The sequence below is a fragment of the Staurois parvus genome, unplaced genomic scaffold, assembly GCF_062004578.1.
Source record: "Staurois parvus isolate SC_StPar_1 unplaced genomic scaffold, SC_StPar_1.0 ptg000013l, whole genome shotgun sequence".
Classification (NCBI taxonomy): domain Eukaryota; kingdom Metazoa; phylum Chordata; class Amphibia; order Anura; family Ranidae; genus Staurois; species Staurois parvus.
Window position 1 is genome coordinate 6262093 of NW_028317809.1, and position 17348 is coordinate 6279440.

Sequence of the window (17348 nt, forward strand, 5' to 3'; positions counted from 1 at the left end):
TGCTCCTTCTTCCAGTTCGGCCGCTCGATTTTCACGGGGCCGCTCGGCTCCGCCTCCTCGCCGGTGATTGGTCGCCTGTGTGCCTTTCCAGTGCTGGCGCCCAATCACCGGTGAGGCGGAGCCGAGCGGCCGCGTGACCATCGAGCGGCCGAACTGAAAGAAGGAGCAGCCGCGCTTCCTGGACCGGATCGTCGTGGGACCGGAGCCAGGTAAGGTACAGCAGCCCCTCTGCCCACCCCTGTACTTAGTGTCCGTTGGAGGAGGGGGGGGGGGGCGGCGCCGCCCCTCGAAAGAGTGCCGCCCTGACACCGGCTCGCACCGGCGTATAAGACGACCCCCGACTTTTCAGAAGATTTTCAGGGGTTGAAAAGTCGTCTTATACGCCGGAAAATACGGTAATTTTAGCACACTCCTTAATACACAATATATTACCCATTTTTTTTTCTTAAATAGATATAAAAGGTTATGTCGTGTAAATTGATACCAAACATATCAAGCCTTAAAATTGTGCGCACCTGTGAAATGGTGAGAAGCTACATCACCCAAAAATGGCCATAACTAATGTTTTTACATGACTTTACAGGTCATCAGTTCAGAGTTAGTGTTTGTAAAAACTCAGATTTGAAGAAAAAACAAGCAAAAAAAAAAAAAACCCCCAAAAAAACAAACGCCACTCTTACCTGCTCTCTGTAATGGTTTTGCACAGATCAGACCCGGGCCCCTCTTCTCGATCACCATCTGGCACTCTTGGTCTCTCCCCCCTGCTGAGTGCCTCCAGCCAGAGCAAGCGGTTTCTCTGGGGGCACTTGTGCGTGCCTGTTCCGGAACCGCCTCTGTGTTTCTGAGAGACACAGAATTTGTCTTTGCCGCCTCCCTTTGACAGCAGCAGGATCCAGTGTCTGGGCCAATCATAAGAGAGAGGCCCGGGAGAGCTTCTGCTCCCATGCACATCACTGGATAGGGATTGGGCTCGGGTAAGTATTAGGGGAGACTTGCTAGGAAGCTGCCCACCAAAGGCTTTTTTACCTTCATGCATACATTGCATGAAGGTAAAAAACCTTCAGCCTTTAGAATGACTTTAACTGAATAATGGCCCTAGAATTATTGTCCTCACTGTTGCGTACACAGCAATGTCCAATATGTATAGTCCAGGCATTCATACATAGGCGCACCTGTATATTGCTTAATGTGCCTTTAATTTTTTTTAAACTTCTTTTTTCCTTAACTGTATTGCCATCACATAGGGGGCTGAAAGTAGACAAGAAAGAACATTTGTGCTTAAAGTAAAATCATTTTCTTGAAGGCCATTGAGGGACGCGGATCCTGCCTCTCTGTTATTGGTCTGATACAGTGCTTGCTCACAAAACTGAGGCATGGGGTTATATGGGGCGGACTGACCATTTGGAAACTCGGGCACTGCCCGAGGGCCCGGGGTCAGTAGCGAGCCCCATGAGATGCCCCTGGTACCTTTTTCATAAGCTTTTTTGAGTTTGGGCAAGGACACAGGGACCCCATGATCCCCTATTGCCCGGGGGCCCCACGAGTTGTCAGTCCACCCCTGGGCGGACTAAAAGCATTTTTGTTTCCCAGTGTCCCAAATACCCTCAGGTGGCATTATAACACCAAAAGGCTAAGCATTACTATATTCCTGCATCTCTCAATGGAATTTAAAAAAAAGATTTTTCAGTAAGTGGAAATATAAGTATATAAGTATATAAACACACATCAATGTGTGTAAAAGCTAAGTAAATAAAGTGTGCTAACACAGGAAAAAGCATGTGATAAGACACCTAGATTACCCATTACTGCATGTACGTAGATGTAAGCATAGCTTGTGATTGAAGGAGTAACAAGCCGGATACTCATATCTTTCACTAATTGTTATGTTCTGTATTTCTGACAATGTATGTATACTACTGTCAAAATGGGGAAAAACAAAACCTGGGTGATTCCCCAAGAACAGCTGAGGTGTCTAGATGTGTGATGGACAGTAGTTAGATTTGCACATGCTTTTGGGTATGTCTATATAAAGTCATGTCCTCGCCATATACTGGACTATAAAATATGTTGGTCCACTATAACTCAATAATAATGTGAACTCAAACGTTCTGTCTAAAATGAAAGTCATTGTATTTGTACATCTTTGAGAATGCTGACTGATGCAAAGACAGGAGTTTGTGCTGATACACATTTGTTATGTCTATTATGCTTTTGGTTGCAGATATTTTGAGATCATTAAAGTAAATCTAAGCACTTTCTCATTCTTATGATGCTAGCAAACAGCAATTTCCTGAGCACCCCAAAAGCCCTAAACATTATACAGTTCAAGTTAAGTTAATTTTTTTGGTCGCCAACACTCACTATATTTACTCACTCAGCGTGCTGAGCAGGGTATACAAAGTTTTTTTTGTGGTTTTTTTTTTTTTCGGTGTGTGTGTGTATACCCAGCTTTACATTGGCTGTTAAAAGAGAAGTATGGGAATAGTTTTTTCCCCAAATTATACTTACCTAGGTGGATACAGCATTAGTCCAATGCTGCATCTGTCCCCCACTGGCTCTAAGTGTGAGAACTCAGCGATCACATGACCACTGATTGTAGCCTCACAGTTGCCCTGAGCAGAAAGCGGGGACTGCTCCCTGGAGTGCTGGGCTATGGAGGGGTAGGGAGCGGCTGTCTGAGGCAGGAGTTATTTTTTCCAAGGGGTGTGCTATCAGATATTAAATAGAGGGTGCCAATAATTTTGTCCAATCCATTTTTGGGGTTTTGCATGGAATGTGTCAGATTTGGCTTTTTGTTTCTCTATTTCTTTTGTTCATATTGGTATGACACAAAAAAAGTGAACAGGAGAATGCCAAACATTTGTAATTGCAACAATGTTCTGGGAAAAGTGGTACATTGTCTGACAGAAGTACAGGGGTGCCAGTATTTGTGGCCATGACTGTATAGACAGGGGGCACAGTTAGGGCATTTTCTCATGCGTGAGTATTCTTTCTGCAGGAGTGTTCAGCAGCTGAACACAGCAGTTAACTAAGAAGAACTCTGCTCCACTCTGGACTGACCGCAAATGAACCAGCACTCTGGAAAGCTGCTCTCACAAGTCTGATTCCTACTCCCTTTAATCTGCCCCCTCTACACTTCCATTTCATGCTAGTATCCTCTGTTCTCAAAATCTCATTTCTTTACCCCTCCTCTCCACCCCAAAGCTTGTACATATCATCCTCACTTCTAGCCTCTTCCTACCACTGTTCTAACCATCTCCTGCAAATACTTAACCCACTTGCTGACCCTAACACCAGGAAAGGGAAGTATGTGCACTCAGTCCACATATACATCCCACTCCCATCTTACTTTCCTAACCCTCCTTCTCCTAACCTCTGGGGATATCTCCCCTCATCCTGGTCCTCCTTGACTATTGTAACTCCCTCTTCATTGGCCTACCTCTTTGTCTATCATGAATGCTGCTGCCAGACTCATCCACCTTACCAACTGTTCAGTGTCCCACCACCCCTCTCTGCCTATCCCTCCACTGACTTCCCATTGCCCATCGAACAAAATTCAAAACATTAACAATAACATACAAAGCCATTTACAACTTTGCCACGAGCTACATCACCAATCTTGTCTCCAAATATAACCCAAACTGTCCTCTCTGCTCCTCCCAAAACCTCAGGCTCTCTAGCTCACTTGTCTCTTCCTCCCACGCTCATCTCCAGGGCTTCTCCAGAGCCTCTTCCATCCTCTGGAACTCCCTACCCCTATCTGTTTGGCTATCTCCTACTTTTAGGTGATCCCTGAAAACTCATCTCTTCATGGAAGCCTATAATGCATGAAGGTAAAATAGTACCTCGAGCCTTTAGATCTACTTTTAATGTTTGCATGGTATATTGTATATTAAAATAAAGTGGCATTACCTGATTCAGCTTTGGTTTATTGTATTTACTTGTTAACCCCTTAGCAACATATCACACCTTTTTGCTTATTATTTGATAATGCATTGTAAACCTGGTATAGACTTGCAGTGGCAAAATGTCCTTTGCATGCTGTATTGCACAGACCCTATGATAGGTGTATGCTATTTTTATTTCAATGTATGCATTGCTAAGAGATGTTGATGCTCAATTCACATTTTTATGGACTGGCCATATTATGTTGCATTTCAGCCATACAGTAGTATGCTTGCAAAATTTATTTTTCGATTGCTTGGCAAGCAAACTGTTATATTGTCATCACTTTGATGTAAGAATAAACTCGTTTTAGATTTTATCATGTTGAAATGTTTCTTTAAGTGCTGCTCCGTAAGGGGAAACTTGTGAAATCTCTATAGCTTTTGTAAGAAATTAAATGATTTGATCTTTGTCAGCATGGTAATAATAGTCTGGGAAATCCTGTTTATTTGTTTTACAAAAATTCCCTATTTCAGTCTGCTTCACTTTTGATCTCTTCTTCCTCTTTAAACCCTAACCACAAAGTTTGCATCTCTCCATGGCTGACATAGTTTGGTTCACCAGATTTTTCTATGAAGGGGCTCCTGAACACACAAGTTTATTTTAGATGCTGAAACCTACATCCATTGGGCTTTATTAAATCATTTTAAAGTAAGAACTTTTCTTGTTGCTGATGGCAATTCTGATCTGCCTTTTTTACTATTTAAGTGTGGAAAGGAGAATGAGGACAGATCTAGTGTCTGTCCTTTGGGGGCTGTAGAACTCTGTGCACCATAGCCACTGAGTGAATACACAGAATCGTGTACTTAGTGTCAGGAGGTAATATCGGAAAGCTAACATTTCCTGTTATCTGTTGAAGCATTGAGAGCTGGAGGAACAATAAAATATCAGTTCTCATAAGCCCAGAGGTATGTTTTTTGTAGTTTGCTGTTGTTTTTTTTAGCACCTTTTTCCTTCCTTTGAAGTGTTACTAAACCCACAACAGTAAAACAGTCTGTATATGCAGTAAAACATGCTTGTTATACTCCGTGTGGAACCTAAAGGGTTAATCTTCCGCATTGTGTAAAAAGGCTGTTTGATCCTTTTTTTCCCTGTTCCTCCCCTTTTTCAAGTGACCACCACTTATCTCCAGACTGAACTGTAGGCATGCACATGCTCAGTTTGGTGCATATTGCTAGAGAGGTTTTTTCTTTCTTAGGAGAGTGCATGTGATCAGCACAGGGCCAATCAGCACTGTCCAGACAGAGGTCAGGGGATTTCCATCCTTCTAGAGCAGAAAAAAAACTCCTCCTACAAGCTTTAGCTAGTGCTGGGCTGGACACTGATAGAAGTCACAAGACTGCTCTAACTGTTGATGAGAAAAGATATTTAGCAGTTTATATTTACTAAAATAATTGCATTTCCATGTTCTGCATACTGTGGGAGACCAGATATAGTGGATGCAGGGTCCTGGGCTTAGTAACACTTTAAAGCATAGTACACCCAAAATGAAATGCAAGGGAATACCTGGTACTTCTGAGTATTAAGACGCATGTGACAGCTCTGGGTGAACCATCTCTTGTCATGCAAATAGTCCATAGCCCAAGCTGACTCTAGTGGCTCGTAGCTTACACTGGACTTTTCTTTCACTCTCGGACTGAACAAAGTGACAGTGAAAGGGAAGTATATTGGACTGGGGAGGGCAAAGTGTAAGTTCAGTTTGGTACCGTAGACATTGGTTGAGAGACCTCTGGTGTCAGACACGGGCCAGATCCGGCCCTCCAGGACGTTTCATGTGGCCCTCAGACCTCCCCTGGAGCTGTAACCCCCCCACCCCATCTTCACTTTGTCTCAGCAGTCAGCAGAAGAGAAGAGGTCAGAACTCTCCACCAAATCCTGCGCTTCTCCATGCACCTGCGAGAGGCTGATCTCTGCAACCCCCCCACCTCTGGTCTTAGCAGTTGGCAGCAGAGAGAGGGAATAACTCGTCCTACAGATCCTGCACCTCTCTGTGCAGCCACAGCACCCCCTCGTCTCTGCCTACTCTGGTCACAGCATTCAGCAGACTTCATCAGCTGACTCCAGCCCTCCTCTGGTCCTCCTCCAGACCCTGCACTGTTTCCCAGCTCTGCCTCCAGCTACTTCCTGGTGGCAGCAGGTAAGGGGGGTGAAGCCACAGCACCCCTTCGTCTCTGCCTACCCTGGTCACAGCATTCAGCAGACTTCATCAGCTGACTCCAGCCCTCCTCTATTCCTCTTCCAGACCCTGCACTGTTTCCCAGCTCTGCCTCCAGCTACTTCCTGGCGGCAGAAGGTAAGGGGGGTGCACTGTGATGTAAGAGGGAGTGGGGTGCTCCGGACATCTAGTCTTACAGATCCAACCAGCCCTTTGAGGGTGACCATAATGCTGATGCAGCCCACAATGAATTTGAGTTTGACACCCCTGACCTAGATGCTTCCCCTGCATTAACCAAATTGATAGCTAGAATAATAAGTTTATTTTGTAGGAGGAGTGGAACTTTTTGCTTGATTTGGTTATTGGTCATAGCTGAAGACAGAGTAGGAAACTTGGCAAGGAAACGCTGAAGTCTCAGGCGTTATGGGAGAGGGTGATATTATTCTAATATTTTTATTACTATTTTGTTCTATAAGATCAACAATATTTTGTAAACAACTACTGTATATTGTAAAGAGAACCTCCAGGTAAACTTCTAAATATTTAGTTGAAGTACCTATGTGAACCGTTTGACCTGCCAGGGGCTTATAATTCTGTTCAGCCAGCCTTGTGATTTACTTACCCCTACTAGACATCACAGCCAGGCATACGGCAATCCTGTTTCAGCTTTAAAGGTTTGTATGTCACTTGTTGGCCTCAATCCTGTTGATTAATTTAGACTTATCTTCTTTGTATGATTATCCAGCTGTTTACCCAGGAGGCCGAAAATCTAAACCCAAAAAAAAACAAGTTATTTTCTTAGCTATGTGGGAATCATTGATAAGAAGCAGAACAGGATAAAAACTCATTTGGTATGAGTTGTGTAATCAGCTGTGTGTTTTTGTCTCTAATGATGACCAATAATATTATATGCAGTGTATTTTGGCTCAATTGATTTTAGGATGTGCTCAGGTTCTGAAGGCTTTTTTTGTGTTTTTTTGTTTACATAATTATAAAGGGTATTTTTGGATTATCCAGTAATGATCTCTTTAAGATGTGGAAACGTTAACTGCGGGGTTCCTTTTTAGGAACGCACATTGGATGTCAGAACTGACAAAACTGACCCCAAAAGTAAATGCAATTAAAACGTCCCCCAAGATATAATATTCTTACGGCTAAATAAAGGCATAGGACAGGCAATCATACAGAAATTGGGCCTCCCTTTTATATTTTTTTGAAGGTTCTCATATATCCAGGTTATGGTATACAGTAGCTGGTATTATTAAGTCAGATTCAAATAGAGTGAAATATCTTCAACATTATGTATACAGTCCAGTTAAATGCGACTGACTACTACTAGCTATCCCTTAAAGATGATTAAAGTATATGCATAGCCAGGTTATTTTTGTGCTGTGTACCATTGGGGAAATTTACCTTGGAGGAAAGTGAGGGGAATTCTCTTCTTAGACAAGTGACTCCATCAGAAGATCCCCCTTTAGTTTTCTGCGGATAACTGTAAAGTTTGCATTTCCCAGTACTTGTTATCTCTGTGACAATGGACACCAGTATAAATGGAGAAGAGTCCCAATGAGTCCCAGACAACAATCAAAACTTGATATAGGGTTTTTTTTTTTTGGGGGGGGGGGTATGCAGAGGTCTCAGACAAACTATAGACATGCAGTCCTTTCTTAATCCACCTGTTATTGGCCAGGTCAGTACATGGTCACATTTTAAAGACAAATTTGTCTTTATTATTTTGCATAAATTTAACAGACCTAGCATGAGAAGTATAAAGAGCATGTACAAGTAGATAAAAAAAACCCAAAACATCACAGGTGAGGTTATCATCTATATGGATGGAAGAAAATGATGCAGTAAAACTGACGGAGGAAAGGATCAATATCCTATATTATGGAGGTATAACATAATAAAGTATCAGGGGGGTATCCCCAGGAGAGATGTCTGAAACAATATGAGAGAACTCCATACATCCAAAAATGTAAACTAAAAAAAAAAGAAAGAGAAAAAAGGGGGGGGGGGGGAAGAAAAAAGCCAGCGGAAAGGTAAGCAAAAGAGGAGAAGAGAGAGAAGAGAGGGGGTTGGGAGACAGCGACAGTAGAAAGCAACAGTGGGCTAGTTCCTCAACCGAATCTCACCTAAGCGATGGTCACATTTTATATATGGGTAGCTCACAGCTGAACCCAAGCCAGACATAAAAATGTGTTTTTACATTCAACCAGTTCACCTGTTTTACCCTAAGCGTTTTTTGCAGGATTTTGCGTTTTGCAGAAATGCACTACAGTCCATTTAACATGATTTTCTATGGGACACGTTCACATCACCGCGTTTTCACCTGGTGCGTTTTTTGGAAAGGGTCAGGGACTTTTTTGAACTCAAGAAGTTTTGTTTTTGGTTCTATAGACTTCAATGGAAATGCTGCAGAAAAGCATGTAATGTGTTTTTGATGAGTTTAAATCTGCCTAGCAACAAGAAAGAAACCGCAAAAATGCATGTGCAAAAATGCAAAACGCACTGCAGAAGCAAATCAAACACAAACTGCATAGGTATGAACCTAGCCTTAGACTTGGTAGTAAGCTATCTGCAATCCTTTGTGCAGCAGAGCTTAGACTGGTTCAGCATTCGTGACCAGACAGGTGTGCTGGGGTACATATGAGCCGACAAGAAACTTTCTGACAGGAGGAAGGAGCAGAGTAAAAGGAGGAATGGCTCAACCCTGTACCGCTGTTGTGTCTTTATTGCCCATTCACAAGCTGGAGGCAGTAAAGTCAGCCATAGATGGAGTGATTTTCTTTCCTGTAGCCATGGGTTTCTCCAGTCAACACAGTCAGTGTCGATGGGAGAATCCCACCAGCAGAGCCATTGTGTTCTCTCGGTGATTACTGCTAGTGGCTATAATAGCTGCTAGCAAAAATTACACGTAAAATCTGACAGGCTGGTTGTATCCAAGTTGGTCGATCAATCAATTTGGGTACATTCAGCCTTGCTCATACATGGTTCAAATCTCAGCTGGTTCAGCGGGGATTTCGAACTGTCTATGCCTGGCTTTAGCTGATTTATCTGTGCTACTCACAGTAGGAGAGAAAAGACCGGTCACGGTTTTGGCCCTACTGTCAGTGCTATATAAAACTCAGGACTAGATGGAATGAAATGAAGATCTTTTTGTAAGTAAAACAACTGTTATCCATGTATTTCCTTGTTTATATTAAGCTGTTTATGTGGAGTTCAGCCGGGATTCTAATTCTCATCACGCACATTCTAATTATGCATTTATTGAAGTTACAGCGGTCCAGCTTATGCCTCTCTCTCTTCCAGTCTGAGCTTTGCTGTACCAAATAAAATTCAGCTACTTTAGAAATGTATTAATAAATGCAGAGCTGCATAATTTTGTGTTTTTATATCTGCGTAAAGTTCAGCTCTAAAGAAGAGAGCTGTATGAGACTAAATAATATAGTCAGCCAAGGGCACAATAAAAAGCCAGTTGAATCTGGGGTAATTTGATGTGGATTTTCTGAACTAATTGTAATATCCGCTGTACAGCATTTGAAGGTCACTGCTGGGTCTTATTTGTTGCCTTAAGTTGCTTTTTAACAAAACTATAGCTTGTGGGCATTCTTAGCCCTCATGCACAGTGGATGTTTTGATAATGCTGGTAACCTTAACTGTGTAAAGTCACTTTAAAAACGCAAGTTTTTTTTAGCATTAGTGCATTAGCATTCACCAGCGTTTTGCCAGGATTAGCTGCGTTTTCCCGCATTTTTCTGCGTTTGGATTTTTAGCGTTTTTTTTTACCAAACAAAATATTTTGTTTGGTCAAAAACAGTCCAAAAACAGCGTTTTAACGCATTTTGCCGCTTTATTCAGCTAAAAAACTCCTAGAGGCCCACTAGTCCTGGGTTTTTATTCCAGCCAAAAAACGTCCCCGCTAAAAATCGTTGATTACAGTCTGTGTGTGCATGGACACATAGGATAGCATGCTGGGGGGTTTACTGGGTGTAGAAAAAAACCCATCAAAAGCCAAAAACAGCAGCTGTAAAAACGTCCAGTGTGCATGAGGACTTATGCAGGGAGTCAGTGGTGTCAATTTTATCCAATTAGAGATTTACTACCAAATTATGTACTGGGGCAAAAGAAAAAAAGTGTTTATGGGACAAAAACAGTCCTAAGACAGATATGGACAGTGGCCCTATGCGAGAGGGGAGGTGGGTTGAACAGGGTCTTTTGAACGACAAGTCACGGTGCTGCTTAAAGACCGGATTCGAATTTTATTTCCGATCAATGTTTAATTTCAGTTACTAAACTTCAGTTACAATGTTGGATTGTGTTTAGTTATTAGAGGTTATTGCATTCATCAGTCTGACCTGTATGTGTTTTACTGAAATGCTGTTTCTGCCTACCGCTCTTGTGAAAATCAAGCAAAACACAAGTAACAGTACATTTGCTAGAGGCTGAAATCAAAACTATTTGCCTAGCGCCTGATGTCACTGGAGAAGAATGTGTTCTGATTTTCTGTCTTTTTTTTTTTTTCTTTCTTTTTTTGTGGCTTGGTGTTTTTATCATGATTCTTACAACATCATAAAGCAAGTTTCACAAAGTTTGTGTTAACTATTGTACATCCAAATTGCAGATATTAGATTCCAAAAATGTATATAAATTGACTATTAAAGTTCTTGGGCAGGAAAAGATGTACTTATTGCTGACATCTCTGAACCCACCACGTTTTTTTTACTAAGATGGTGACATTTCATTATGATGAACTAATTAAAAAAAACAAAACTATTTTCTTTTCTCTTTAGAGATGTAGGAGAGGGCATTATTAGTAAATGCTGAGAATGTCCAAATAATTTCCAGGGCATTTGAATACTATCACTGACACTGCTACAAAGAATAAAGGCAGACACCAGACTAATGCAGGCCATACATGGTTTGAATACCAAACGATTTTTCATCTGAAAATTGAAAACGTCATTCGCTCGGTAATCTGATGGTGCCATCAATGATTTCGAAAATCGGCCGACCAAGTCATAAAGTTCACCACATATAACAGGCGAAACTTCTGTTCCTTCCAGGTGCACGGCTCATGCGCATATTCTTTTCAGAAAAATGATCGTGCGATTTGACCATCATTGAGTAGAAAATCTGTCATTTTTCACAAATTTTGCAACATGCAAATTTTACCAATCAATGAAAAGGGGAGGAACCACAAAAATCGGCCGGTGCCATTGACCAACTAATAGAGCGAAAATCGGTCGATTATTCTTAGTTCCAACTTTTGGACAAAAAATCTTCGAATTTCGACCCATGTATGTCCGGCCTAAGCAAATGAGAGGTTGTACAGCTGCATTGTTTTCCTTGCATCTCTGATAACTAATGGTGCACCGAAATTAAAATTCTGGACTGAAACCGAAACTGAAATAAACATTTTTTTTATAAAAATATTTTTTATGTATAAATGTATTACATTCGACTTTTTAATTAATATCATGAATTTAAATGAATGTGAGCTTAAAAAATACAATCCGATAACGTAAAATAGCTTTTTTTGAAAGTAACACACAAAAATTGGACAGAAAAAAATAAAATAGAGGCGTTTCTGATTGACGTCAATAGGGGTGTTTTTGCATTGGAGTCAATAGGACGCGATTTAGCATTTGAAGTCAATATGGGGTGTTTAAACATTGGAGTCAGTGGCATGCGATTTTGCATTGAAATCAGTGGGACGCAAGTTTGCATTGAAGTCTATAGGGAGCAATTTTGCATTGGACTCAATAGGAGGCAATTTTGCATTGCATTAGCAGCACTTTTTTTTTTTTTTTTTAATTGGCAAACCGCTAATATGCCTATTTTCGATGTATCGGTGCATCACTACTGATAACCCAGTTAGCTGTCTTGGGTTACTCACAAAAAAAAATGTAAAGTTCAACTAAAGGTTCCCTTTAAGACATTGTAAGCAAGTATCAAATCCAGTTACTGTATGATGCACAAGCCTCATAAAGTAATCAAAAACTTAATTTATGTCTCACATGCTTCCCTTTCCAGACACTGCAGCTCACAGTGGGAGGGTTTAAGCAACAGAAGCAGTTATGCCAATCCAGAAAGCAGTGGGCAGGACTGGGTGTGGTCAGGTGGTGACTGACGAGCTGCATGTTTGTCAATCACCAGTGACAATGCTGACAGCCACAACCCCTGTAACATCATCCTGTCCAATGTAGTGCAAGCAGACACAGCCTACATGAGATTGCCAACTCTGCTGTGAAATCGGGAGCAGTGCACCATCAATGCCACATCATCACAGCTGCATTAGGTGGACTCAGGGGCGGACTGACCATTTGGAAACTCGGGCACTGCCCGAGGGCCCGGGGTCAGTAGGGTGCCCCATGAGATGCCCCTGGTACCTTTTTCATAGGCTTTTTTGAGTTTGGGCAAGGACACAGGGGTCCCATGATCCCCTAGGGCACTGCCTGAGGGCCCGGGGTCAGTAGGGGGCCCAATGAGATGCCCCTGGTACCTTTTTCATAGGCTTTTTTGAGTTTGGGCAAGGACACAGGGACCCCATGATCGCCTATTGCCCGGGGGCCCCATGAGTTGTCAGTCCGCCCCTGGGTGGACTTTATTGGCAAGTTCAACAAATATTTATAATATTGCTGCGGCCTATGTATATATTTTCAGTGGGTGGGAATCCTGGCTCTATTCTACATTATAGTTATACTATGAAATTGCTAATAATTACTCCTTTGTACCCCCTATTCTTTTTTTATAGTAACCTTTTTTTCTTTTCTTTTCAAAAGGAATATTTGTATATCAAAGTGGCCCTATACTCTTGCTATGTGAACAGTCTTGCTGGGATAAGTAATTCAGGAGTAATACAAGTGTTTAAATACTTCTCTTTATTGGAGGAGATTCTTCAACATTTATGTAGGAATACTTTAAGGTTACTTTAACACTGATCCGCCGCAAAACTCATATGCATTTGTACCGCGCCTTCTAAGCGGTTTTAAAGGACATGTGACTTAAAAATGGTTCTCAGAGGCGCTGTTCAGCCATTATTCATTTATTTCAATGGGAAGAAATGTTTTTGGGCTGTTTTTTTTTTTTTTTTAACTCACCATATATGCTCCAAAGATGCTGCAAGCAAGAGTTTTTACACCGCACCACAAGCGCCAACGCCTCTGTGAAACCATACATACCATATACATTCACATACATAGGGAAGCGTTTTTCTTGAGCTTTTCAGATGCTTTTTTTAACGTTAAAACGCTTTAAAAACTCCTCTGTGTGAAAGTAGCCTAAAGCAGACTTTTTCTTTGTCTGCTGGTCCCTCTCGCCACTGTCATTAAAAACAAACTGCCACATTGCTACTTCTGCTTTCCAGCTATGGCCAAGGACAAGTGCTGTGCTAGGCACTACTCCATGAGAGTAGCAACGATAGGGATCAGTCAGTTTTTGACTTTAGGTCCACTTTAATTTCTTTTAGGCATATTTCTCTATTTTACCTTGGTATAACTGGTCCTGAAATCCCCAAATCCAGAGTACTCCTGATAACAAATGACATACCTTTACTTACATTTATAAATAATGTGGGTTCTCTTTCCTTTTTTTTTTTCAGAAAGAACTATCAGGACATAAAAATATCGTTGGATATATAGACTGTGCCATTAATTCTACCAATGATAATGTCTGGGAGATCCTTATCCTAATGGAATATTGTAGAGGTAATTTTTTTTTTAACTATTGTATGAATATATATATAGTTAAAATATATATCTCTGTCAGTTGTGATCCAATGGCTGGACAGGAGTGTCATGGGACTCAGAAAAAGCAGCCCTGGATGGGACTGCAACTGCTGCTTCTACCTTTGACCACTGGAAGAAGGCATGCTAAAAAGTAAAGCTTGTCATACATTATACAATTTTCTTGTGCAATTTTTGTACAATCTCCTTTAGATTCTTCAACTACGTAGTGCAAAGGCCTGTCTGATTGGATACAAATTGAATGTTGTTTAGGTTTGACCTCATATCATATGGTTTAGGTAAATCTAAAGGAAAATTGTACAATAGGATTGTATAATGTATGGCCATCTTAAGTATACTATAATGTGCAAGAATGCTATGCATAAGTGGTGAGCGCTCACTCCCACAGTTTGCAATTTAGTTCCTCTTTAGGTTGAAAAGAAATTGAAATCAACTGTATACATTGCAAGGGTTTCAAATAACTTTATTATTCTACTCACATTGTTTTGTGCTGTAGAGTTGATGCCATCGATTGGTGTATCTACCTAGCATAATCCCTTAAGACCACTGCTGCAAATATAAACATTTTTCTTCTGGTATCTATTAGAAGCTTGGTATTCCTTGCTAGCATGTCAACAGAAATGAAACTCCCAAGTGCAGAGCATTGCTTTGGATAGCGGTACTAAACCTCAAGCTCTGCAGCCTTGCAGAAATATTGGAAGCTTAATGCTAAAGTTTAGTATACTTTTTTGGGATACAGCACAAAACACATTGGCCAAGTATGATTATGTATTATTTAATCTGCAGGTGGCTGTTCCTTGTTAAATCTTTGCTGCATTGTCTCCTTCGCAGTTGCTAGATACCACCCTGAATTTCTGTCTTCCAGTGGTATGAAGGTTAACTCTGCTACTGAGAAAAGTTGCTCTGTCTTCTCCGCCCCTTCTGCTATCTTTGCCTTTTTATATTGCTTATATTACTACACTTTCACAGTGCATTGTTTCCTGTATATGAGCGCAGGTGATCCCTGTCATTTAATTGCTCCTCCATTCACAGAATGTTATGCGTTGTGTGATAATTGCAATATCAGTTTTTGTGAATGGCGAAAAGGGCAGGAGGGGGCAGGCTAGTAGCCCGACTTTTCTTAGCAGCAGTAGCTGCTGTTAACCTTCACATCGCTGGAAAACAGACATTCAGGATGGTATTTAGTGGTTGTGAAGGAGACGTTGCAGTGTTGATTTTCACTTGTAAGTGATCAGATAATGGGGTGATACATACCATTATACATACTTAATGTGCTTTGTGCTGTAAAAAATAAAAAAAATTCAGCTTTAATGCAGGAGCAATCTATAAACGCAAGACTACAATTTTTGACAGTTTTTGTAGTCAAAGAAATGTTTATTCAAAAAGTTGTGTATATGTGTGTGTGTGTGTATATGTTAGTAAGTATGTGTGTGTGTATATAAATATATATATATAGTGTATGTGTGTATGTATGTATATGTATGTATATATGTATGTATATATATATATATATGTATGTATATATATATATATATATATATATATATATATACATACACAGTTACAATTGATTGGTCATTTGTTTATTGTTCTACCTCATCCTAATATATGTTTCCTAAGTGTATTACGTACTGACTGCTTCTATACCATATATATGGTATAGAAGCAGTCAGTACGTAATACACTTAGGAAACATATATTAGGATGAGGTAGAACAATAAGCAAATGTCAGATCAATTGTAACTGTAGAAGATTTATAGGAGCCTGTTAGTGATGGTACAATCGATCTAACCTACGGTAAGAGAATCTCAAAAAAATAGGGGGGGTAATTGGGTAACATGGAAGATACATGTGCAGCCAAGCTAATTTCAACCGTTTTTTGTATTATGACTAACTTCAGATTGAAATGGAAAAGTCATTTGTAATAACAGTAAGTTATAGTCAAATATAAGGAACATTTCCCTTATATAATCATATGAGCTGTTTCTGCCAGGCATCTGGGAAAAGCTTGTGACTGATTACTGTAAATGCAACATAGTTTTTATTAACTGTCAGTATTGTAGCTTGCATGAAAATATCACAGCATGTTTCCTTTACCTGGTTCTCTGGTGGATTGTATGACTGTTGCATTTATTTGGAAATGTTTTATAAATGTGAGAACCAAGGATAATATTTACTTACAGTTGTGCTCAAAAGTTTGCATACCCTGGTAGCAATTGTGAAATTTTGGCATTGATATCGAAAAGGTAATGGAACTTTATAAAGATGGAAAAGGACATAAAAAGATGTCCAAAGCCTTGAATATGCCAGTTATCACTTCCACTAAGAAGTAAAAAAATCAGGGACCTCTTGATACCAAGCCAAGTACAGGTAGACCAAGAAAGATTGCAGCCACAGCTGCCTGAAGAATTTTTCGGGATACAAAGGGAAACCCATACGTAACCACAAGAAAAATACAGGCTGCTCTGGAAAAAGACAGTGTAGTTGTTTTGAAGGAGCACAATATGATGACACTTTAACAAAAATGAGCTGCTTGGTCGAGGTGCCAGAAAGAAGCCTTTACTGCATCAATGACACAAAAAGGCCTGGTTAGGCATGTCAAGGTGTTGTCAGGCATACTGTAACTGGGCTTTTTTTGGCATTGGTGCAGTAAAAGCTTCTTTCTGGCACCTCGACCATGCAGCTCTTTTTTGTTTAAGTATCACCGTATTGTGCTCAAAAACAACCTCACCATCTTTTTCCAGAGCAGCCTGTATTTCTTTTGAGGTTGCCTGTGTGTTTTTCTTTGAATCCCGGACAATCCCAGACAATTATTCTGTCAGTTATGGCTGCAATCTTTCTTTATCTACCTGACCTTGGCTTGGTATCATGAGATCCCCAAACTTTCCACTTCTTAATAGGTGATTTAACAGTACTGATTGGCATATTCAAGGCTTTGGACATCTTTTCATGTCTTTTTCCATCTTTATAAAGTTCCATTACCTTGTTACGAAGGACATTTGATAGTTCTTTTCTGATCCCCATGGCTCAGTATCTAGCCTAGTCAGTGCTTCCACGTAAGAGCTAGCAAACTCATTGACTATTTATACACTGACACTAATTGCAATTTAAAAAGCCACAGATGTGCGACATTAACCTCTAATTGGCATTTTAACCCGTGTGTGTCACCTTGTGTGTCTGTACCAATGCCAAACATTCCAGGGTATGTAAACTTTTGATCATGGCCATTTGGGTGATTTCTGTGATTATGATTTAAAAAGGAGCCAAACAACTATTTGATAATAAATGGCTTCATATGATCATACTTTAATAAAAGAGCATTTTTTGGCATGATCAGTCATATTTTCAATATCAATGCCAAAATTTCACAATTTGTGCCAGGGTATGCAAACTTTTGAGCACAACTGTATTTGGTATTTTAGTTGAAGTTTGTATTCATCACTTTTTACCATGATTTTTTTTCAAAGTTAGGAACTACAGTATATATAGTTTTGCCAAAT

General features: G+C 40.4%; 1 protein-coding gene across 2 annotated transcripts in view; it reads left to right on the top strand.

The window, feature by feature from the left end:
* Positions 1–17348, top strand: part of BMP2K (BMP2 inducible kinase) — a 231130-nt gene that overhangs the window by 100191 nt on the left and 113591 nt on the right. For both annotated transcript variants that reach the window (XM_089675396.1, XM_089675406.1), the window contains exon 3: positions 13704–13809. In XM_089675396.1, the coding sequence (XP_089531522.1) occupies positions 13704–13809 (106 nt within the window). The remainder of the gene's footprint in view (positions 1–13703; positions 13810–17348) is intronic.